Here is a 25,634-nt window from a genome sequence, read left to right as displayed (position 1 = left end):
CGCGGAATGATTGTGTTGTCCTGGAAACGGCATTGAGAGCTCTTTCGTTCTGAAGGTATGAAAGTTATTTCTTTCGACGATGGCGTCTGCTGCAACAACAGCTGGCATTACTGTAAGTTAATTCTCATTAATTGTAGACATGTCTTCCATGTAGATTTTATTTAAAGGGGTAAATTTTTTTGTCAACTTCAAATGTATGTACATGTATGTATATACTGACTTGGGGCCACCCGAAATAGGTGTATCTATTGGCCAAATGCTTAGGAAGAAAAGTCGAGAGGAAAAGTGCGTTGTCACTCGCGCTATACAGTAGCCCCAGGTGGCTACTTCTACTCCTCTCTTCATATTCGGCGTTGCCGAATGGAATATACCTTGGATGTTGAGTGTGTGGGTGAGCTGAGAGGTAAGAGCCAAAGTTGACACAGTTTTGGACCTCAGCCATTGTTTAGAAATGATTTATTGCGTGACATTGCGGGTATCGGTGTATGGTTTACTATAGTCATTGGTTGCCCCTAGGGTTACAATACCAGCCTGCTCAGTATAAAGAAAGGAGTTGAAGTAGCCATCTGGTGCTAGTGGTTTTGTTCACTCAATGAGGGTATTACTCAATCATTTTTAGGACCTTGAAGCTACCATAATAGTGTCCAGAAGATCCATGAATCTCTTCATGAAGGGTTTACTTGAAATGAATGGTCATTGAAAGTCCTTGAAAACATAGGATATTAGGTCTTTGAAAATGTTGTATTTTACAGGAAGGAACTCTGGAATTTTTAACATTTTTAGGGGGTTTCCCAGTTTTTAGTACATTTTTACCCCCAAAAATGTCTGTCCTCTCAATCACAACAAACATAATTAATTTCTAAATTCATCAAATCCACCCTGTAGCTGTGTGAGCCAGCGGGGGCCCTGTCCTGTTGTTTGGAATAAATGAATGAATGAATATGGTTTAATGCCACATTGGCAAGTCTCCAGCCATATCATTGCGAGTCAGCTGTCATGATGTTTGGACATGATATGTTATTGAGTCAGCACAGTAACGATAACATCAGGTGAAGCTAACAGTACTAAACAGACACTTTTGAGATATGTATAAAATGATACTGAAAGTGGTGATGAGATCAAAGCAAACATGGAAATGTAAGGTATACCAGTTTGCAAGCACATGCTGATGTAGTGACAAGGAGAGAACTTTCATAAAGTATATCAATGCATTAGTTGTTTAGTAGACCACTGTGAAATTGTCTAGGTAGAGGCAATGTAAAATGAATGTTTACACTATTACTTTGCACCCATATGATGAAATTGAACATGTTAAATTTGCAATGTCTTATATCATTTTCAGGATACCACTAGGGTTTCTGAAACTTTAGAAGTATGTCTGACACTGATGAAAGAAGAAGGTGATGGTGACACTTTCAGCAATGCAGTTGAAACTTTATTCAAAATTTTCAGGTGAGTTTATGGATTTTCTGTCTGCTGTTTGGTTTGGGTGAGCACATAATGTAAATTGTGTGATATTTTAGAAGTTACCTTATACCTAAAAACCCGACATGACATTGTATGGTGATTGTTTATATTTTTTTTACACATCTGTGCAACAAGTCTTGTTGTTTTTAGCAGAGTTGAATATTACAAAGGAATAGTAGGAACTAAAACTTATCTTAACAACTCATATGGTCTTGGTTACTTCATTTTAGCAATGCATATAACAATCCAAAAGAGGAAAAATACAGAAGACTAAAGAAAAGCAATAAAACATTCCATGACAAAGTGTGGCAGTACGATGGTGCTCAACAGTTCATGTTGGCTGTGGGGTGTATCGAGGTAAGTCCTACCAGATTTGTTATTATGAAAAAAAGAGCATGTATATTATATAATATATTCCTTCAGAGAAAAGCAGTTATCACCCATATTTTCATGTTTTACAATTAAGTATTGTGTTAAAAAATATTTTTAAACTATATGTGTACCTGTAATACATAAATATATCAAGCTAAGGTTTATACCCACTATGTAATGTACGTGCATGCAACAAGGCCTAATTTCACTTAGGGTATTAGGTTTATGTAGTGTACTATAAATGCTATACATGGGAAAGAACATGGTAAACAAAATCAGAGAAATTTAGTACACAATCCAGATGTTGAAAAATGTTGACAAGTATATATATATATATATATATATATATATATATATATATATATATATATATATATATAAAATGAAGCAACTGTTACATTCTGTCAAGTTTGGAAAAAGTACCTTTAAGTATTTTTGTTTCCCAATCTTTTTTTTAAGATGGAAGATAGTGTGTTTTTGCCAAGTGATGTAGATTTCTCATCAGCTCTTCAAATATTACAGCAGTACCACAGGTAAGTAAACCATTCATCTATCACCTGTACATCAGTGATGAGTTATTTTCTGGTCATATCATAGTACTTTAGATGGCTACCTCTTGTTCATTTGTCTTTGTCACAGTATAGTTGTACCACAGTACCTCAGGAGAGTAACCTCTGAATCATTTTACATATGCCAGTCATGCATTCCATTTTGATGTACATGTAATAACAATAGCAGAGTAAGTAATGACTGGTATCATTATAATATATCGACCTCTAAAGAACTTTTTTCATTGGAATTTATTCATACAGTTATTATGAAAATAAAACACTAAAATGATTGTCAGTAAAGAAGCAAGCTTCATGGACTTAGTGCATACGCCAAATTATTTCTCTACACTCCATAGTTCTCTCAGAATGTTTCAATATATTTGTCAGGGTTGAAAAGGTTGAAGAATTAGGGTAAATCCTTATCATTTATGATTGCAGCTAAGAATAAATACATCACATTGAGAAAACAGTCAAACATCAATAGACAACAATTCAGCTGAAGATTTGATTAACGCTAGTCTACTTTGTATTTTTGTGTTTTCAGATCTCAGTCTCATCCTGCCACAGAAAACCACTCAGGGATGTCCCCAGAACAGGTATTACTAGCCTTAAATAATAATACAAATACTGTGTAAGCTTGGTTTCTTTGAAGTGCCACATTTTGCTTTTATTCTGACTGATTCATCCATCACTATAGGGCAGCTGAGGAATTTTTTATGAAGATTTATCAATCCCTAAAAACCGTCCCGATAGTACAGTTAGTAGAGCGTCTGCTTTGGTAGATCCAGGGTCAATCCTGGGTCTAGTCACGCCTAAGACCTTAAAAGAGGAAGTTGTAACTTACTCTCTTGGCGTTCAGCATGAAGGGGATAGTGCAACGACTGGGTGATCTGTATCAGTATAATGGCTCGGGCGAGGCAGCTTATTTTCCTTCGGTAAGCTGTCGCAGTGAAGCAGCACTAGATAAAAGAGTGGTGGAAATCTGTCCTGCAACAAGGAGGCACATTACATTCACTCTAAGGGTTCCTTCATCGTCATATGACTGAAAAATCAATCCTTAAAAACAGATAAAATATTAGTGTTGGTATCAAACATATCTTTTAAAGCCTTCATGTTCTTTTGATGTTTTTTATTTATTTGATTGGTGTTTTATGCCATACTCAAGAATATTTCTCTGATACGTCGGCTGCCAGCAGCAGGAGTGGAAGCCAGCATGAGCTGGACTTGAATTCACAGCGACTCATTGGTAAGAGGCTCCTGGGTCTTTGTGCTGCACTAGCATGCTAACCACTAGGCCATGGCGCACGTATATACAGTATATAAGAAAGAAAGAAGGTACCCTTTTAAAGGGCTGACAAATGTAATACTTTGTTAAATGGAATAATGGCCGTCTCCAATTAAAAAAAAAATACATTTTTTATTAAAGTACATTTTAAAGCATGTGTTTAATACATGTAGTTGAACTCACAGGCCAAGAGACTGTATATATGGATAACAGTTTGGTGTTACAATATACACAGCAGCAGCTACATGTATGCCAATGTTAAACAGGTAAACATTCACCGCTCAAAACATGTTTTAATTTAGCCTTACATTATCTCTCTTTATAATGTCTAGAAAGCAAAGTCCCAACATCTTGAAAAAGAGCGACAGAAACACCTTGAACAGATGAGAAGGATGAAAGAAGAAAAGAAAAGAATTTCAGATCAGGTTGGTACCAGTTTCCTCATTACACTGACCAGCCAGTTTTGCTCATAAAGTCATAAGTATTTAAGATGTTGAACTGTAGAACTGTTGAACCAAAGTAGATAAGCCTAACAGGGCTCGAAGCCATTATCTTGGTTAATGAGGACTTGAATGTATGGTCATCTTATATTCTTACAGACAGTTAGACAGTCACATATATGAACTTATTGTCATGAGTACATATTTTTCTGCTCTTTGTGGTGGATGAATGTTGGCATTTATATAGTGCATGTTCAGTTTTTCAATAACACAGATTAGTCGTCTTGTTTGAGCATATTAAATAACACATTCAGTATCCTCTCAGACAGCCTGGGTTAGGGTTCATGTCATGTACATATTTACATGTATAATATGTGTTAATAAAAGATGCTTTTACACTTACATAGTTGTATTGTTTGCAGATAAAAGCCGATAGAAAAGAAATTGATACAAGAGAAACAAAAGCTTCAGTAAGTATGAAAATACTCAAAAAAGGTGAAGTCAGGTGAGACAAAGACAGGGATTTTTTTTATAAGCTCACCTGGAGGAAATATTGTGAAAATCTGTAAGATGCTTGAGTAAGTATGAAAATACTCAAAAAGGTGAAAAGTCAGGTGAAGCAAAGACGGATTTTTTTATAAGCTCACCTGGAGGAAGTTTTGAGAAAATCTGTAAGATGCTTGAGTAAGTATGAAAATACTCAAAAAAGATGAAAAATCAGGTGAGGTAGACAGGGATTTTTTTTATGACCTCACCTGGAGGAAATATTGAGAAAATCTGTAAGATGATTCAGCATGAAAATACTCAAAAAAGGTGAAAAGTCAGGTGAGGCAAAGACGGATTTTTTTTATAAGCTCACCTGGAGGAAGTATTGAGAAAATCTGTAAGGTGCTGAATTTTGTCTCTCGTTTTTGAACATTTTGTCTCTCATCCATGTATGTCATAAACTGGGAAAAAATTGTTGGACATATTCGGTGTTCAAAATTGGAGATAAGCCCAAGTAAAGACTAGAAAATAAATTTTAGTACTAGTGTTTCACAGTGTATTTTATCAGCTTATTGTCTGGTACCAATGTTCTTGTATTCACATTTACTTACAGCGAGCAAGAAACATCACCAAAGGTGCCAACATCAAAAGATTTGAAGATATTGGAGTGGATTTGAACAGGGTATGCATGCTATTATGCTCTTTGCAATATGAATACATCAAAAATGTCTCAATCAGCAAGTACCAGAGTCTTGCTGTTCGAAATCAAGGCCATGTTTAGTAAAACTGCTTTGTCCCAAGAAATTTGTCACAAAAAGTGCATTTTTAAATGAAACTAGAGATCATAAACATTACCTTGGGTACTCCAGTAGTGTATCATCACACCTTACACACAAAACCCTCTTCGAAGATTAACAGAATTCTCTGTATGAGGCAAAATGAGAAAGAGCTGGGCACGAAATTTGTGAAGTACGTAATTTTCCAGTTACAACATTGTGAGTGATTTCTCTATTTTACCATGCAGCAAGATACATGTAATTCTCGTATTCATCATGATCTGGAAGAAGACCTCATCAGTTTTATACGTTTGAATTCCCTAAACTGATCAGGAGACCATGTTTGGGTAATGTCGGAAAATTTCTGCCATAAAACTACATTTTCATGCACAGACACATCGTCCTAGTGACCCCCAAATAGTATATTGCTGTGTGAGAGTTTATCTCACTTTTTAACATTAGGAAACACCAATTTAAATTTATGTTTTACAGGCAAAAAAGTCAGTATCTTTTTCAGTGTCGTCGAAGGATATAAAAATATAAATGAAAAACACTAATTTGCCGTGTTGAAAAAATATTTACTTGATCAGAAAGCCTTGAAAATAACAGGAATATCATAAAAAAACTTCAAGGTCAAACAAAAGGTTGGATTTTTAGTTTTAGTTTCATTCACATTTGGACTTTTTAGTGTTGGGTCGCCCATAAAACACAAAATAAGATTGGTGTTGCCTTTTTTCAGTCATATAACTGCCCCAGTGTTTGTTGTACTGCCTCACTGGAATGGAATTGTCAAAGACACTATACCCAGAGTACAGTAAATCACATATAATTTCATGGAATTTGTGAACAACTACTTGCCAAACTATTGTACATGTACAGATGCCAGGGTGATTAAGGTGTTAAAAACCGTGTGGAGTTATATGAAATACCATTAATCACTTAAAATTGTACATGAGTTTTTACCAACAGTTCATCGGGGTGAAGAGTTGAAGGTGAAAATTCCATGTCATCCAGTAGTCTCTTAAACAAATAGAACAAAACTACTACACGATTTTATACAGGCTATAGGTAGTACTCAACTAAATTGCACAGTTCATGTACTTGTACGTTTATGTAGGAATCCTCACAGATTTGTTTCTTCTGTCCCACAGGGGGGAGGATGAGGTTAATATTCCCAAGTTCTGGAAACTTGGACTCAAAGACTCACAGAAGAACATAACCTGGTACCAGTCAAAATGACAGCAGATGCTACAACCTCTAGCAGAAGGCAGCGTCTACTTGATCTGATTGAAAACCACTTGTTCCTGTGATCTCCCCTGTTTTATTCCATGTTGTGATCTGTGGTTCTATTTTTATCTGCTGTGGGTTTTCTTTTTTCTTATGTGTTCAGAAGGTTCAGTGAAGAATTATGATCAACTAAATTGCAGATATGGCATTAAAAATGTAATTGTTGTTATTATCAAAATAGCCCTGCATTTTTGTAAATACTACCATTATTTATTTTTCCAGTTATTTCACTTGCATATTAAAGGTAAGATGCTCCTTTATTATAATTGTCATACATGGGAAGGTTTGCCAGAAGATATTCATGGGTTCTCCTGGGGCTCTGCCCAGTTTTCTGAAGTATGGCATAAAACTCCAATCAAATAAATAAATAAATGTATACAACTGCTGCTTTTGCACAGACGAGGGGGAAAAATCAGTTTTGTAATGCCCATGAAATGTCAAGTTTGACAGACATTGCAACAGATTTGTTGGATAAATTTTCGATTCATCATTTGTGGAATGTCATGAAACAAAACACAAAATTCTTATACATGTATTGTAATTACATAATCAGCATATTGTTAGACGTGATTGAAAATGTGTTGTTGAAATAAGAAAATGCTTTTTGATATCAATGAAGGAAACTCATTTGCATTTAGGATAGAGTTTATTATGCAAATACCGTGTTTTTCGCTGTCAGTAAATAAGGGCAGTTAAGAGATTTAAGATTAGAATTATTGAATAGCAGTAAAGTGTTTTACTGGCACTGGTTTTTAGCCGAAATAAGTTCAAAGTGCATGGTCAGATGGGATGTTCTGTTTACTTTGATATAAAAATTTCATGAAGCTTATGAATTTGTCATGAGCTGATCGCATCAGGAAGATCATCATAACAGAACTTTTATAAAACTACTTACAGTGTCATCATACTGTTTTCTTTGTTTTCTCTTTATCATGAAAATGTATATTTATGATAAGTCATGAAGTATAGACATTTGACCTGTTTTTTTTAATGTTTTGCGGCCAGGTCTTTAATTCTTGAATATTGTGTTTAGCAACTATCAAATATAGTGATTCCTTCATGCGACAGACACAAAGCCCACTTTTGCTGGCTTTCTTGTGACTGTTTTTTAGGGTCAGTCATGAGATACATGCAGGTGTACAGTGTCTTTTTATGTGGGTTTTTCCCTCTGTTTTTGACTGAACTGGACAGTCTGTTGTCACAAGAAAGAAATTGCCCTTGTCAGATCTGAGATCTAAATTATCTTCCCACAGAACAGTGTTCATTGACGAGTAATATTGTGTGTTAAATAAATGTCCTTGCCAGATCGGTGGTGTAAATTATCTTTCCACAGAACGCACTTCCTTGACAGGTGATATTGCCTGTTGTATTTGGTCTACTGCAGGCTATACTGCAGGTTTACATTAGGCACTTCTAAATGGTTTTGTCCCATCAGAGAAATATTCCCAGTGTCAAACAACAGTCAGAAAAATTAAAATGACTATAAAATAGAATGATGGTAAAATGTAGGATTCAGCAATTCAAACTGATGTTTCTGTAGTTTTCCTCAAGTAGCAGATTGTCAGTATCATGTAATTTATGTTGTCATGCAATGATTAATTTTTGAGTAGTCCCTGTTTGACATGAATTACAAAAGTTAATGTATGCACCACCAGTAATGAACATTGCCATACATTGGATGTAGAAGGCTGTGAGGTAAACTTTGTATAAAATGGATGCGTTTTATTACATTCTCAGCAAAAGCAGTTGTGATATCAAGAAATCGTAGAAAGACAACACACATATAACCAATATGTTGGACACCCGCTTGACTTACTTTGTAACCCGGTCCGCCAGCAACCGATGGATATGAATTTCCTCTGGGCTCTGCCCGGTTTCCTCCCACCATAATATTGGCCGCCGTCGTATAAGTGAAATATTCTTGACTACGGCATGAAACACCAATCAAATAAACTTTGTAACAGTTATGAAAATGAAACACCCTAAGGGTTACATATTTACGAGTCCTCATGGCATTACCGGTACATTATTGTTGTACACATCACAGAAAAAGACTACAGAGAAACCTGGTTTTCAAACATCGTCCGTCTTCAAATACTCCTATGTGAGCTTTCCGCTTGCAAAGCTATCTGTAAGATGGAAATATATCTGGTATAGTCGCTTTAATAAATATACACAGTAGCCATCACTGACTGGTTCATTATTTATACTTTATCTGGAATTATCTATTTGATTGTCTACATGCTCTAGAATTTTTCACTTACAGTAACGACTAGTTTTTAGGGCGAAGGAAACCTGAGTGAACCCTCGACCTTTGGTTACTGGTGAACTCACCCATACTAATGTGTCTAATTGGTGGAAGGCAAGTTGTCTCTAGCAAACTCAAGACTGTACAAGAGAATGTCATGCAGGGCTTAATGCCTCTAAGCCATATAACAATGGCAGACAAAGAATTCTGAGAATTCGCTGTCCATGAATGGGATTGAGTCTACATGCATATGTCATGCTCCCAGTGTGGTCCAGCCTAGTAACTGTTAGTATATACTGACTTGCAATTTTCCGAAGTAAAAAAAAAACACACACATCATCCTGTTTACTTTTGAGCTAATCAAATTATTACTTTCATATGACATGCTGATGTATACTGAATCAACACCTCTAACCACGAGGGGTCATTGGATGGTCTGGATGCAAGACAATGAAGGGAGGGGCTACTAGATCTGGCTTAAGCGTGGATTTGTGGCACACAACTAATACACTTTAATTAATCATGTAGTAGGTAATTGGGGGCCCCCGCGGCTCAGTTGGTTAGTGCGCTAGCGCAGCTTAATGACCCAGGAGCCTCTCACTAATGCGGTCGCTACAAGTTCAAGTTCAGCTCATGCTGGCTTCCTCTTGGGCCGTAAATGGGAAGGTCTGCCAACAACTTACAGATGGTTGTGGGTGTCTCCCGGGCTCTGCTCGGTTTCCTCCCACCATAATGCTGGTTGCCATCATATGAGTGAAATATTCTTTAGTACAGCATAAAACACTAATCAAACAAAGATAAATATTAGGTAATTATCTCCCCTTGGATTAGCATCATCAAACAGCACTTTTGAAGTGGTGATGAATGCTTGCCATTCTACAAAAGGAAACTTTTCAGGCAAAACAGAATTTGCTCAATCTTTAAGATGTGTTTATATTACATGTATTAACTCTAAAGACATTAGCTGACCATTTTTAGTCATTAAAAATCACTTTACAAGCAGTTATGTCAACCACTTTGTGAAACCACCAAAGAAACACTATAGCCAGTGATTTCATATGTAGGATTTTCTGTAGTTTTGGACTCCAAATCTCTGAGAACTGAATGGCCGATGTTAACAGATAGGATGCCAATTTTGAAACGGCAGGATATCAAAAAAGCTGATCGATTGACTGACTGACAGAATGAACGACTGCTAAAACTAACCACACTTCAATAACCTAAATTAGAAAGTGGAAAATATCCATATTGTATGTCATTATTAAGTCTCCAGTTGGTGGTATTTTGTCTGCCGGAGACTTAACAAGGACATACAGTATGGATATTTTCCACTCCTTGATTCAAACCAAACATGAAAAACCACTCAAAAAGAAAAAAACATTCATTTCATGATTAAACACGTCTTTTAATGTACAATGTGACGGTTTATATGAATATTATATCTGTACGCTGTACAACAAATCTATGGCCTGGAAACAACACATGTGGTGCACTTCAACATGGATTAAATCATTATGGACGGATTTGAAAGTGCATTCCTTGACAGTAGCAATTTGATGAATCTTTACCATGTAAGACCAAAAACTCAATGACATCCAGGGTTCATCAGCATAAGTCTTGGTGTGAAATTCATGCGAGGGAACATCACGCTTTAGATATGCATTATCAAACGGAACTGTGCTCACATTTCACTGCTAACATTTTACAGAAAATTCATTTCGATAGATAGACAATCATGTTTTGCTGAAAGGGAGGCTCCCTCCACCACCTGTATAATCAGAATGCAGAAGCAAACTCTATTCAGTCTATAATATCCTCAGGATGCAGGAACTGAATACTCTCAGTTTGAATTCTCAAGATTCTGCTCAGTCTGAGACTGAATACACCATCAGTCTGAGTCACCATCGGGATGCACAGACTGAATACACCATCAGTCTGAGTCACCATCGGGATGCACAGACTGAATACGCCATCAGTCTAAGCTACCATCAGGATGCAGACTGAACACGCCATCAGTCTCAGCCACCATCAGGATGCAGACTGAACACGCCATCAGTCTCAGCCACCATTGGGATGCAGACTGAATACGCCATCAGTCTCAGCTACCATCAGGATGCAGACTGAATATGCCATCAGTGTGAGCCACCATCAGGATGCAGAGACTGAATACACCTTCAGTCTGAGCCACCATCGGGATGCTGAGACTGAATAAGCCATCAGTCTGATCCACCATCTGGATGCAGAGACTGAATACACCATCAGTCGGAGCCATCATCAGGAGGCAGAGACTGAATATGCACGCCATCAATCTGAGCCAGTATCAGGATGCAGACTGGATTTATCAATCTTCCCCATCATCAGAATGCAGAGGTTGAATCACTTCAATCTGAGCCCTCATCAGGATGCAGGTATTTTTTCACATCTTCCAAACGCACCAAGTTCTTCCCATCCACCTTCTCACAACACATTGGACAGTTCTCTTCATGCTCAGTTAACCTGAAAACAAAAAATCCATTCTTGAAGACACAAGTTCTGTTTAATACTACATAATCACAGAAATCATGATGCACAAAACCAGGGCCTGGCTGTTCAAAACTGGTTTAAAACTCAAAGGATTAGCGTCCAGCTTTACCTATTGGTTCTAATTATAAAGATTATAACCTGTTCAAACAGTATATTACCCGAATGGCTTCTGAGAAACGCACTGATGAACTTAAATCCACCAAAAACAAGAGATTTACTGTCCTAGCCAATCTCCAGCCGGCCACTCGGTACGGCTGTACAGCTCGGTGTGTGACGTCACAGATTGCCAACAGAAGTCTGAGCTGGCCTAAATAACATGGGAATTCGTATCCAAATGATGTAATTTTCAAGATTCATTCTAGTTACACAGAAGTTAATAAACTGGCGTATCAATCTGAGCCCGTAGTGCAAGACGTTGAAGTTTCAATTTATAACACTGACATCTATGACCCGACTTCACAGTCTGAGTTTTCAGATTTTGAATTTGATCTTACTGGTAAGCTATAGTTTTATCCTGTACTACACTATTACACATTTCGTATATTTATCTTCAGATTTATTATCTATTTATTATTCTTTCCCTCTGTCCACTTTACAATAAATACCATTCTATTCCCCAAGGGAACCTGAATTCATGTCTATATTCAATGACAATGACAGTTATTTTCGGCTTTGCGAATAGCCTATGCCTATAGGGGCATATAATCGAGTACAATATAAATACATGTACAATGTGGACCTTGGTGTTACAGTGTCCAGATATTTAGTATCTATCAGCATTCAGTTCAGTTAAATGATTAGTGTCCAGATTGGTTATTTATTCATATTTAGCTACCCCTGTGTATATTGTTAAATTGAGCGTAAAAAAAATATTGGGAAAAAGTACAGTAATCAGAGTAATAAAGCATTAACATAACTAGATAATGAGGCTGGGTTTATGCATTTTTTCCGCCAACACTTGGCAGTCTCTGCCGAATGATGTTATACGAGTCCAACCTTTATGAGCTGTCAGCGCTTGGCCATTTAGTTCAGTGTTAAAAAGCCACACAACAGTCACAACAAGCATATCTAGTATCTTCACAAAATGGTTTGCTGTTCTGCATATGGTTAAAAAAAAACAGGTAGCTGAAGAAACCTGGAGTTCGTTTATTAAAGTTTCCAGACAATTTAGCCCTCAGGAAATCGTGGATTCACGACTCAAGACGAAACTGTTTTATACCCACCAAATCTTTGCCGGGCTGGTAGGAGTTGGAATAAGAAATCCTGGCGGGCAGCTAAATTTAAACAGCAGGGAGGAAAATTTAAGCTTTAAATTAATGCATATAAACTCCAGTGATAGGGCTTGGTGGTTGTAAAACAAGGCAGGAGTTCATCTGTCATTAGTTTGATCAATATTCAATATGCCGGTAAAGTGAAAGAAAAGTAGATACAACCATACGTGATGGTTTCCACTGAATGTCGCCTTGATACATGCTATCCCATTGGCTGTGTCTTTTCTGTGTAACACAGTACAAAGCTATAGCTTACCGAACCAGTCTGTATTGCCAGTGCGCTTGGAAATGCCTGGACAAAGATCAAATTCAACGTTTAAAAACTCGGAATCTGACCAGAGATGTCCGTGTCATAAATCAGAACTTCAATGTCGTCCACTATAGGTTCAAGTTGATACGGCAGTATATTGGCTGCTGTGTAGCTACAATCCATCTTGAGAATGACATCATTTTGAGGCAAATTCCCAGGTTATATAGGCCACCTACACTTTTGTTGGCCATCTAGGACGTCACTCGCTGAGTTTTACCAGGTGGCCAGCTGGAGATCGGCTAGGGTAATAAATCTATTGTTTTTGGTGGATTTAAAGTCATAATTACGTTTCTCAGAGGCCCTCCTGGTAACCTACTGTTAAACCAGTTATAATTTTTATACTTATAGCTAAATCTAGACACTAATCTTTAAATAATTTTTATAACTTCTGTGTGAAGTTGCTGTTCCTCTCAGCTGCAATCCTCTCGTAGCTTTCAGCTGTAAAATGACAAGAGCAGATATGGCTTTTTTTGATGGGTACAAAATCCTTCTGTCTTGTGCAGTAAATCCACACCTTCCTGAGGGTCAGATGGTCTAGAAACTTGAAAAAATGAACTCCTGGGTTCTTCAGCCATCTGTTTTTACAACACCATTTAATGAAGAAATTTGATGTGCTTTTGTCAGTCTTGTAGCTTTTTTTGACACTGAACTAAATGGCAAAGCTGTGACAGCTCATAAAGGTTGGATTTGTATGACATAATTTCGGCAGGGACTACCGAGTGTTGGCGGAAAAAATTCATACAACCAGCCTCATTATCTAGTGATTTTACGAGCCATATTACTCAGATTAATGTACCATTTTTCACCATTTTTGTACATTCAATTCAGCAATATATACAGAGGTAGTTAATTATGAATAAAATCATAAATCTGGACACTAATCCTTTCATACCAGATTCAACAATATTGCCAAGTTTTGTACTTAGCCTAAAAAAATTGTGTACCTGTATATTAAATATGAACTAAAACTCTGACTTCGGATAACTGCATTTGCTGCTGAATTTTGCTAAAATTTTAAATATACAATATGGCTAAATACCAGTATTATCTAACACATTTTCGAATAACTGGGTTCAGAAGACTGTAACTGATGTTCTGAATTGATTTTGGGACTGTACACGAGGTTGTGAATCAAATCTGATCAGATGTGCCTGAAATGTTTGGGAAACAACTGGTCACTGATTATAGAGTGTAAAAAACAAATGTAAAAATGGCTTCATTCATAATAAGCACCAAGAAATAAATAAATAAATAAATATGAATATTTTACTTTTTTGTACTGATCAAAGCCTGTCTGATGTGTTTGCACCAAGACTTAAGAAGCAGATACATGTACATACTGTACTCCATCTAAAGTTTAGTATCTAAAATGCAATTTAAGAAGCCCATGAAAGACTTAAAATGATGTTTTCAATGCAAAAAAATTATGTTTTCTGATAGAAAATTAATTAACCTTCACAAAAGACTCCTGGGTGGCGAAACAAGGTGAATGAATCAACCAGACTCAAGCAAAGTGTGCCAGTGTCACCTGAAAAATGCTAAACTTCCTGTGAAATACAGTATACACTGAAACTTACCGCACAAACTCTGTGAGGATGGCCGGGAAATCGCAGTTAGGACAGGCAGTTAGGTCATCCTTCACTACATGACGACCCTACACCAGCAAAACAGACACAAAAACAAATATGACTAACATTATAACCAAAATCACTTTTTCCATTACAGGCAATTAACCACCTACAATGACTCTTTCATTAACTGACCACCATACTGAACGAGAGGCAATGACTAACTTGATCAGACAACTTTTTGCTAACAGGCCATTGTTAAGCCTTCCAGAAGCAATTAGAGGCAATGACTATCAGGGAACTTCTAAACTTGGCAACAGCATTGCTGAAGTCAGCTGGTATTTACAGGTGTCAAGTACTGAGCATTTGCAAATAACTGGGACTACACAACAAACAGCTCATTTTTGAGACTTTCACCCAAGTAAATTATCCAGATTTTCACAAAAGTAAAAAGACAGCTCATAGTATTAAAGCCACAATATTTGAGGAGTAAACTATTCTGAAATGAAGACTAAGTCTGACTTAAGTCTGTCTATTCAGCTTCGTGACCCTGGGGCCTGGGTGATAAGTATTACGTGTATCTCGACTTCACAGAATTCCACACACCACTCACCGTAGCAATACAGTACGGCAGATAGTTTTTACACTCTGGGCAAAGTAAATCAGTCTCTGGTATGTCAAAACCACAGCAGGGACATGGACTCAGAGGTTCATCTTCTTCTGTCTTGTCAGGTTTTCTGAAAATGAATGACACATGAATGGGACAAGACCAAAATCTACAGAGGACAATTCAATTCCAGTTTTGTGCGCTTTACTTCTATCACACATACACGTAAGCACTGAATTTAATATATCCTACACAAAATAACAGAAAAACCCAAGTTGATCATCACAAAGTGTTATTCTAGAATTTCAATAACAAATCAAAAACTTTCTCTGTCTGGATTAAATCAAGAAATCTTATCCATAACAACCACCACTCTTGCATAAAATCAGAACACTGTGTGTAACACTGTATTTTGAAACATCTTGCAATGCCTATCAACCTGTTTCAAAGCTAATATCACACCTATACCAAAGCAAACAAAATACATCAGTTTATGTTACAGTTATACTTGAAAGCAGCTTACCGAACAATCTGTTCGATTTTCTTCTTGTACTTGGCATCAATCTGGTTTCTGTATTCAGGACGTAACAACATGGCAGCAAAGCTGAATGAGGAGTTCTTCAAGCCAGCTCGGTGACATTCAATCACAGTCGACGTTAATATGGGTACAATGTCTGAAGGAAGAAAGGACATAGCACTTGTTTGTAGGTAAGTTACATGGATAATATCAGGAAAGTTATTACTCATCACAAAAATAAAATCTAAATATGATCACAATTTCTATTGTTATCATACTTTATATCTCATACACAGGATAAGTGTCTATTGGCCACATTGTCAGTAATGGTGAATATTTCACCTTTAAACAAATGCCTCACCAATTGTATGTAAATTCATTTTGCCTTTGTCCTCAGAAAATGTGAGCTGTCAAATTTTGAAAAAAACAAAACGTTCTCACAGCACAATCCAGACCAACTATTTTATTAGCAACATGGAACCATCCTAGCGTGCATGATGAGTACGGCAAGCGTGTATAGATTATCAATTTGAGCAGACTTCGCTTACTGTTTAAGTTTTTGGAAGTAAGTTCCATATAGTGATGGATCCAGACATGCTTAATTTTTAGGAAAATATAATCAAATGCCTTATGAAAAAGTTTTATTTCAAGCAAATAGGCCAATTGAATCATCGCATTACATTTGACTCTTGAAACAGTTAATTGGTTTGATTTTTGGACCATGTCAAATTTTTTAAGAGTTCTTGAAAAGGACACAACAATGTGTTCCAAGTGAATCCCTGGTAACAAACTGAAGCTTCAAATGACTATTTTTACCAAGCGTCTAATTATGACCCAAACACACAACAGTCTAACAAATACACCGCATAAAGTTCAATATAAAATGTACAAATTTCACAACAACAATAAATACAGATATTGAAGGCATTCAGGATACATGTGCAATACCTAGAAGCTTTGGTTATTAACTCCCAAGGCTTTGACAACTTACGAGATGGAAATTTGCTGATGTTATTCGCCACTCGTATCAACATTCTGGCACCTTTCAAATGATCGCCTCTTTTAACATAGATCTGAAAAGCAGGCAAAACACTGTTAATGGAACCACAACAGAAATAAACAATACAGCGGTGGTTGTTAAAAAGCACAGTGCCAATCAGGCTACAGGTACTCAGTGGCATGTCAGCAGCTCACCACTAGTACACCCCCGGTCTCCAGCAAATCACTGCTATTCCACCAGTGTCCACACTGTCATCTGCTGGGCATATCATCTGTGGATAAGGTGACACACCAACTGCAACTGTGGACAACTTCCTTACTGGAATTTCACAATGTCACCACATACAAGTGTGCCAGTGATACCCAATTTGTTAATACCTGGTGTGTACTTTAGTTAAAACTGTAGTTGAATGAAATACAAGGTTTTTTAACATCAATTTTCTAAACTGGGCACCAGATCTGGACTAGGATCTACTGGGTTCCTGCAAAGTGAATCAACAGGATTTGGCACGGATTCTAGTATACAGAATGGTGAAAATGAAGGCCTGAAGATCATGAGGTTGGTCAAGCAAACTGACACGTGTGTATTTCCTTGACAAGTATGAACATGTAGCTCTGTGACATCATAAGATTAGCCGTACAAAAAGGTGTGATTAATTGGTGTTTTACGCTCATACACAGAAATATTTCACTTATACAATGGCGGCCAGTATTATGGTGGAAGGAAACTGGGAAACCCACAACCATCTGCAGGTTGCTGGAAGACCTTCCCACACACGACCAAAGAGGAAGGTAGCATGAGCTGGTCTCGAACTCACAGTGACTGCATTGGTGAGAAGCTCACCGCCCTGGCACGCTAAATCAGCGGCCATGGAGGCTGCCCACATGTGTATTACCTTGACCAGTATGTAACTGTGTAAGATCATGAGATTAGTGGACATCTCTGCAGGGATCTTTATCTGATGTTTCCTCAGCTCCTGGAACATGCTGAATAGCACGTCATGGGCGTTACGGTAGTTGCCTGCAACACAAACAATCACATTCATACACATAAATGAAAAAAAAAAAACATGACTCAGTAATGCTGACAAGATTCTTATCATGCGACATGTTTCAGGCTGGTTTGACTGATTCGGATATTCCATATTTTTGTGATACATACGTTCCTTCCCTTTTCAAGGATTTACCTCCCCTGATGGTAGCTAGCAATTCAACTATCCAAATGCTGTTAGCATTTACAAGTACCAATATAGTGGAATTTAAGAAACCACAGTGATCAACTGTGATTAAAATGCTTGTGAAATTTTTTGCAAGGTTTAAGAACTACTTTGAATCACTGCATTTGAAAACTGAAAAATATTTTTCATAGGCCCATGTTTTAGTATTGAAAAAAGGAACACATACTTGCTTGTGTCAAGGGAGGTTATACATTCCTTGAAAAGAGAAGTAGCTTATGTATACTATCAAAACATTAAATAATACCACAAGAGATTGCACTAACCTGCATTCTGCTCCTCCCTGGCTATAATAATGGCTGTTCTAGCTGCCTCTCTGTACTGTTTCAGAGCCATGTACAGACGGAACAGGTACTTCGCATCCTGAAACAATAGCAACGTGATTACAGCCTGTGCATCGTCGTTATATGACTGAAAAATTGTTCAGTGCGATGTAAACCTCCAAGAACAGATACATGCACAGTGTATTCCAGGACAAAAGAAACCTACACGCATATGGTGGGTTTAGTCAGTGTTTTGAGATGCCCTATTCTAATAAAATTAACATGGGAGAGATAAGAAAAAAAGGAGAAAATTGGAAATGAGACGGCCTGATTTCAAATTCTGGCTAAATCCATGCCTACACATATGTGCAGAGCTGTGATTATAGCAGATATTGTAGATTGGAGGAACATGTGTACATTTATTCTTTATTCTTTATAATTTCTTTACAAATACAGAGAACTTCAGTATTTTTCAGATCATACTGATGATCAGACTTGTGGGTTGAGGATTCTCTTGCATCACCACCCCCTTTGCCAGGTAAAGACAAACCTCTTGACCTGCCAGGTAATGACAAACCTCTTGACCTGCCAGGTAATGACAAACCTCTTGACCTGCCAGGTAAAGACAAACCTCTTGACCTGCCAGGTAAAGACAAACCTCTTGACCTGCCAGGTAAAGACAAACCTCTTGACCTGCCAGGTAAAGACGAACCTCTTGACCTGCCAGGTAAAGACGAACCTCTTGACCTGCCAGGTAAAGACGAACCTCTTGACCTGCCAGGTAAAGACAAACCTCTTGACCTGCCAGGTAATGACAAACCTCTTGACCTGAAGTGTCAACTCAAGCAGTGAGAGCTGGATTTGTGGCTGCCACGGGCAATTGGTCGGCATCGACACCTTTCAGCTTTTGTTTAACCACAAAAATCATATAAGTTTTCTTATACATGCATGCTTTAGAAAACACTCCGTGGAAAAGCCATAAAAAACAATTAAAGCCGGTTTCACCCAAAAAAAAATTATAGCAAATGCAGCTCAAGGGAACAACTTTATAGAATCATTAAACATGTTTTCACACACCAATATAAATATAGATATTCATGTACATATTGTCTGCTATTCAAACAAAAATTTCCAAAAGAGTATACTCTCAAAAAAATATCAAGCACAAAAACATTCAGTATATTCAACACAGCTGAACATGATCAGTAATTTGAACCAATTAGCAATTACTGTCAACTGAACATAACAAGGAACATAACCAATTCCAACAGTCCTACTTGTACTTTCATCCGGGCCGTATTGATTCTGTCATGGAAGTCCATGTCCTAGTGGGAATTATTTTTACATATGTACATAAAACTTGCAGTATAATTTGATCACTACATTGATATTTTGTGTGAAATGTTACATTCATGAACACTGTTTTCAACGAAAACACAATTTCGTTTATGAAAGCATGATACAAGACTAATCTCAACTAGCTGTGAAAACAATAACTTTAGTGCCAGAAAAACAAACTCGTTCCTTGTTCTTTTTGAAAATCCTCAGAAAATGTGACTATGGTACAACAAAAAAGGAGATCTGTATTCACCAACCTGACAGTCTTGCCTCTTAGGGCACATAAATGTACTTCAAATATGTCCACAATGTGCAATTGGGATGGACCTAGATGGATACAGTGCATCTTCATAACACCTAAAGTAACTAAGCATATCAGTTATTCTCATGAATATTTATAATACCTTAAGCGTACAACCTGATTCTTGCTCGTATTACCATTCCTCAGCAATACCACCTAACAGGCCCCATCCAATTACTCCCCCTCAGGTCACTCTGGCATTTAAATGACATGCTTTTAGGAGTGCGCTGTGACTAGTTGGGGCCTCTGATTAAAGGCCTAATGACAATTTTCAAAGTTTTAAAGACCTACCTTCAAGACAGATTCTGAAGTCTCATTGTTTCTCATTGTTTCACACCTCAAAAACTAACCTCATGTTACATCATACCAGTTGTCATTTGACAAGGGAGATAATTCAGGAGTCATCCAGCCTTAGGCATACATGTGCCACCTGATTCTCACAGAAGTCATGCTGCCTTCGGCATAACATCTGATTTTCAGTCTCATCAAGAGTCCCATCAAGCCTTTAGGATACCAGCTGTCAGATGACTTATCAAGCTTTAAGCATACTATAGCCTCTATATCTCCCATGGGATGTCTTACCTTTGGCATACATGAACCATGTGACTCTCCCACGGGAAAGTCTGCTTGCTGTTTAATCAGCTGGTCATCACTGGCACATCCCACCGTTTCTATTGCCAGCTCTATAGGCTGACCATGGGATGTCTTACCTTAGGCATGCCATCTGACTCTCCCATGAGAAAGTCCACCAGCTGTCTGGTCAGCTGGTCATCATTAGCCCGTTCCACAGTCTCTATAGCCAGCTCTATAGACTGACCATGGAATGTCTTACCTAAGGCATGCCATCCGACTCTCCCATGAGAAAGTCCACCAGCTGTCTGGTTAGCTGGCCATCATTAGCCCGTCCCACAGTCTCTACAGCCAGCTCTATAGACTGACCATGGGATGTCTTACCTTAGGCATGCCATCCGACTCTCCCATGAGCAAGTCCACCAGCTGTCTGGTTAGCTGGTCATCATTAGCCCGTCCCACAGTCTCTATAGCCAGCTCTATAGGCTGACCACAGGATGTCTTACCTTAGGCATGCCATCCGACTCTCCCATGAGCAAGGCCACCAGCTGTCTGGTTAGCTGGTCATCATTAGCCCATCCCACAGTCTCTATAGCCAGCTCTATAGACTGACCATGGGATGTCTTACCTTAGGCATGCCATCCGACTCTCCCATGAGAAAGTCCACCAGCTGTCTGGTCAGCTGGTCATCATTAGCTCGTCCCACTGTTTCTATCGCCAGCTCTATGGATTGAGCATCTTCACCATTCGTCTTCAGGAAATGTTTCATAGCCTAAAGTAATGCACAGCAGGTTTAAAAACAAAACCTAAGGAGTCTGGTGGAAAACATTTTGTGTTGCTTTATGGAACTGTTTACTATTTAAAATATTCTGATAATTTTTTTTTTTGAAATGCTGCTGATAATGACGCCAGTAGATGCCAATGATTCAATCAATAATTCATTCAATCTCACATTATTTTTTCACTACTGATGATTCTATATTTTCTCAATTTATCCTTTTGCCAATAAAAAATAAATGAGCACAAATTGATATTCAATTTCTCAAAATGTTCATGTCGGAAATGTTTAGTATAAGCAGACATTAGACAAAAGAATAATGAACATGTTTAACAAGGCCAACAATTTTCGAGTTTGCCATACTCCAGATAAACTTACTCTGCTGTACTGGCCAGCCAACAGAAAGAACTTCCCAGCCAGAAAATGATTGAGGTTGTTCTCAAAGTACAAAGCGATACTCTGATAGTCTTCTGGAGTGGCATCTGAGCCTGTGTGAAGGAAAAAATGTCTTTAAGTCTAAATCCATACCAGTGGCCCACTCAGATGATAGGTTCATCTGTAAAGTATTTATGTATGGAAACAGCTGACAGCTGAGTAAATCATGTACCTCCAGCCATGAACTCTGAGTGAGTGAGTGAGTGCTTGGGGGTTTAACGTCAATTTTTCAGTCATATGATGACGACCATGAACTTCGAGGTTTATGATCTTACGCCCCAGGATCACAAAGCTGTCTTGGACTTAAGCTAAACTTAATGTGGGCTTGCGACATTATTTATGAACTTATATTGAACTTAATTAAATTTTTAATTTTCTCAGACAACTCCACTTCTTCCACAATACTCCACAACTTTTTTCCACAATACTCAATAAACTTCCCACTCACCAGATTGAATAAACAAACATGATTTCATTCTCAAGATTTCTTGATGACGGACAGATGGACTTAGATGACTACAGGGATGCCTTTTTGTCTCAGCTACCAGCGATGTAAAACTCCGCTCCTTATTTAGAAAAAACATTTAGAAAAAATAACTATGAACTCACCAATGATATCAGCATAAACCTCCATCTGACCATGTGACTGTGCCAATCGGAAAGCCTCGTCATTGCAATGTGACATAACCAGGAACTGTATGGCTGAGGCGTAGTCATTCAGTCGCTGAAAGAACCTGAAGAAAAGCAACAGGTGTAAATCAGAAACCAGAGAGAAAACATAAAATGAAATATCTTTTTCAATTCAAGTAAAAACAAAAACAAATGAGCTGAAAGATCACTGAAAACTGCATCAGAAATTACTTTTACTTATTTCTTAAGAATACCAAATGTCTGAATTGTGTGCTTCATGAATCACATTGATAATGCTGGATGCCAGTCACATGACAGCAAATTTATCTACCTTCTTTGTCCACCAATGGAAGTAAAGGAGTCATTCCAAAATAAACTACGGTGCTAACAATGTTTGGACTTCGCATACAATCCCTATATGCCAAGAAAAAAAAACACAATAATAAAACAAGCATCTGTTTACAAAAATCCAGTGATGAGTTCTAACAAACGTGGACAACATACTTACTTGGCCACCATCTTTGCTCCCTCTACTGACTGAGTCTCTCTGACAATAGTTACGGCCTCTTCAGGATTTTGTAAGAAATCCAAGTTAATCCTAAGACAAAGTAACATAAAACATGTCATTATTCCTTTCTAAACTTCATTCAAAAACTCAAAAACAGAATTTTCACAGGGTACACAAAACAAAATCCAACAAGGCCGTTGAGATTTGTGAATTCAAAACCTTCAAAAACCTTTTTGTTTTTTTAATTTAATTGGTGTTTAATATTGCACTCAAAAATTTTTAACCTACCATAAATGACAGTAGTCGGGCTTATGGCTGGAGGAAACTGATGTGTCCGGAATAAACCATTGCTCTTCCAAGTTTTATTAGTCATTGAATGAAAACCCTGTTTAATAGTCATTAATTACATTATATAATACATTACATTACATAATAACCAAATTTTGCCGTGGATATTATATTTTTTTGTTTGTCGCCATGATGTAGCTGAAATACCACTGATGTGGCTTTAAGCCATAATCCTTCATTCATTTTGTTTTCTTTTCAAAATCAACCTAAAAATCTAACAGCTGCAACTGTCAAATATTTGGAATCCTGGCCATGGTTTCCACAAAAGGTGTTCTAGGTGACACATGACTATCTCCCTCTGGTGTTCCCTGAACAACACAGACGGACACGATAATTTCCCAGAAAGCTACAAGTACTTCACCTGATGACATGGTCCCATTCCTTGGCTTTCTTGTAGGCCTCTGCAGCATCGTTAAACTTCCCATCAGCCTCCTTGGCTTTGGCATACTGAGCAAAGATTTTAGGGGAGGTGATCTGTGGCAGAAGCTCACCTACTTTGCTCCTAGTTTGGTAGAAAACAAAGAAAATGTTTCACATAAATTATTTATTTATTAATTTGAATGCTGTTCAATGCAATACTCAAAAATTGAGGTGATCTGTGGCAGAAGCTCACCTACTTTGCTCCTAGTTTGGTAGAAAACAAAGAAAATGTTTCACATAAATTATTTATTTATTAATTTGAATGCTGTTCAATGCAATACTCAAAAATTGAGGTGATCTGTGGCAGAAGCTCACCTACTTTGCTCCTAGTTTGGTAGAAAACAAAGAAAATGTTTCACATAAATTATTTATTTATTAATTTGAATGCTGTTCAACGCAATACTCAAGAATTGAGGCGATCTGTGGCAGAAGCTCACCTACTTTGCTCCTAGTTTGGTAGAAAACAAAGAAAATGTTTCACATAAATTATTTATTTATTAATTTGAATGCTGTTCAACGCAATACTCAAGAATTGAGGTGATCTGTGGCAGAAGCTCACCTACTTTGCTCCTAGTTTGGTAGAAAACAAAGAAAATGTTTCACATAAATTATTTATTTATTAATTTGAATGCTGTTCAACGCAATACTCAAGAATTGAGGCGATCTGTGGCAGAAGCTCACCTACTTTGCTCCTAGTTTGGTAGAAAACAAAGAAAATGTTTTACATAAATTATTTATATATTAATTTGACTGCTGCTCAACGCAATTTTTTTTACTTATAAGATGTACCCAGAGTAAACCACTAAGCTTTGGCAAGTCACTGAGGAGCTTACCCATGTAGGACATACACATCCACATATCATTCTAGTAGGAATCACGTGGTCATCAACAAACACTAGACTACATAAACAGCCCCATTTCATGGAAAGAACCCACATTAATATAAATTATTTGATAAACATCCCTACATAAAGCTGCAGACTGTGGAACTAAGTGACATTAATTCATTCTGCAAAAGCACTATTTTAATCAAGCTTATCAATTTTAATGAAGTTAATTGCCCATACAAGTCATTTTACTAAAAGCAGAACATATATTTAGTCAATTTTGTTCAAAAAAAATCTTGTAGCAAACATGTCATATCCATTTTGTAAATAACAGCTCAGAAAGAAGTTAAAGATGTACCATATGCTATAGAATAATGAGAATATGCTGACTTACCAATTCTTACTGCGGATGTAAACAGATGCAGCCTTATCGTAATAGCCTCCTTGTTCATATAATAAAGCAGCCTCAGACCATTGCTGCAAAAACAAACAAGGCCAACCATCAAACCTATTATTCCACACATATCCAGTTGTTGATATTTAGGAGATTAAGAGTACACTTTCGCATTAATTTTCTTGACGAACAGATTGTCTCACATTTATTTTACAAGAACGTGTGAACATATTATTCCACAAGTATTTCATTATACTACCAAAAACACACAGAAAAAAAACAAAACAATGATGTTCATATCCATCTTGAAGGAAAAGTTCCATTTCACCCAACATATATTTTTCCTCTCTTTTCGTAAAAACAAAGTACTATGTACTTATTGAAGTTTGAATTTGTAACTCAACATTGACTAAATTTGAAAACTACCACAGCTTTAGATGATCACTGATTCTATATCAGCCTTATTTACCTTCATTCCTTCCAGAATCTGAGCACATTCCTTCTTTAGGATACGACTGGGCATTTGGCTGGCCATAGCAACCCCTCTGTTTAGAACATAATTTTATGATATTATACTGTTATTTTATTCAACAGAAGCACTACCTATTTCAATGAAGTCAATTGCACATACAAGTCCTTTTATGAACACCAGAACTTATATTCAGTAAATTTTGTTTATGAAATACTTGAAACAAACGTGTCAAATCAATTTTGTAAACAACAGCACAGAAAGAAGTTAAAGATGTACCATCCGCTATAAAATTATGAGAACATGCAAACTTAACAATTCTTACTACAGATGTAGACAGAGGCAGCCCACAAGCAATCTAGAGTATATATCATACACTGACGTCTATTATTATATGTTGTGATTATCAAT

General features: G+C 37.2%; 2 protein-coding genes across 2 annotated transcripts in view; one reads left to right on the top strand and one right to left on the bottom strand.

The window, feature by feature from the left end:
* Positions 1-79: 79 nt before the first annotated feature.
* Positions 80-8,844, top strand: LOC135473419 (uncharacterized). The gene is made up of 9 exons (XM_064753269.1): positions 80-112; positions 1,343-1,452; positions 1,698-1,824; positions 2,299-2,372; positions 2,935-2,986; positions 4,008-4,100; positions 4,538-4,585; positions 5,215-5,283; positions 6,529-8,844. Exons 1-9 carry the CDS (start codon positions 80-82, stop codon positions 6,538-6,540), a joined length of 618 nt encoding a protein of 205 aa, XP_064609339.1. The 3' UTR covers positions 6,541-8,844.
* A 2,259-nt stretch (positions 8,845-11,103) lies between these two features.
* Positions 11,104-25,634, bottom strand: part of LOC135472175 (WD repeat-containing protein 19-like) — a 33,211-nt gene continuing 18,680 nt past the window's right edge. The window contains 14 exon segments of the mRNA XM_064751551.1: positions 11,104-11,408; positions 14,594-14,670; positions 15,198-15,321; positions 15,715-15,865; positions 16,700-16,781; positions 17,604-17,728; positions 18,209-18,305; positions 21,043-21,186; positions 21,571-21,680; positions 22,237-22,361; positions 22,766-22,855; positions 23,475-23,615; positions 24,755-24,837; positions 25,224-25,299. Coding sequence (XP_064607621.1) covers positions 11,294-11,408; positions 14,594-14,670; positions 15,198-15,321; positions 15,715-15,865; positions 16,700-16,781; positions 17,604-17,728; positions 18,209-18,305; positions 21,043-21,186; positions 21,571-21,680; positions 22,237-22,361; positions 22,766-22,855; positions 23,475-23,615; positions 24,755-24,837; positions 25,224-25,299 — 1,540 coding nt within the window. The 3' untranslated portion in view covers positions 11,104-11,293.

Source organism: Liolophura sinensis, chromosome 8 (assembly GCF_032854445.1).
Source record: "Liolophura sinensis isolate JHLJ2023 chromosome 8, CUHK_Ljap_v2, whole genome shotgun sequence".
Lineage (NCBI taxonomy): Eukaryota > Metazoa > Mollusca > Polyplacophora > Chitonida > Chitonidae > Liolophura > Liolophura sinensis.
The sequence above is the reverse complement of the archived record's forward strand: the minus strand, read 5'-3'. Positions and strand labels throughout refer to the sequence as shown.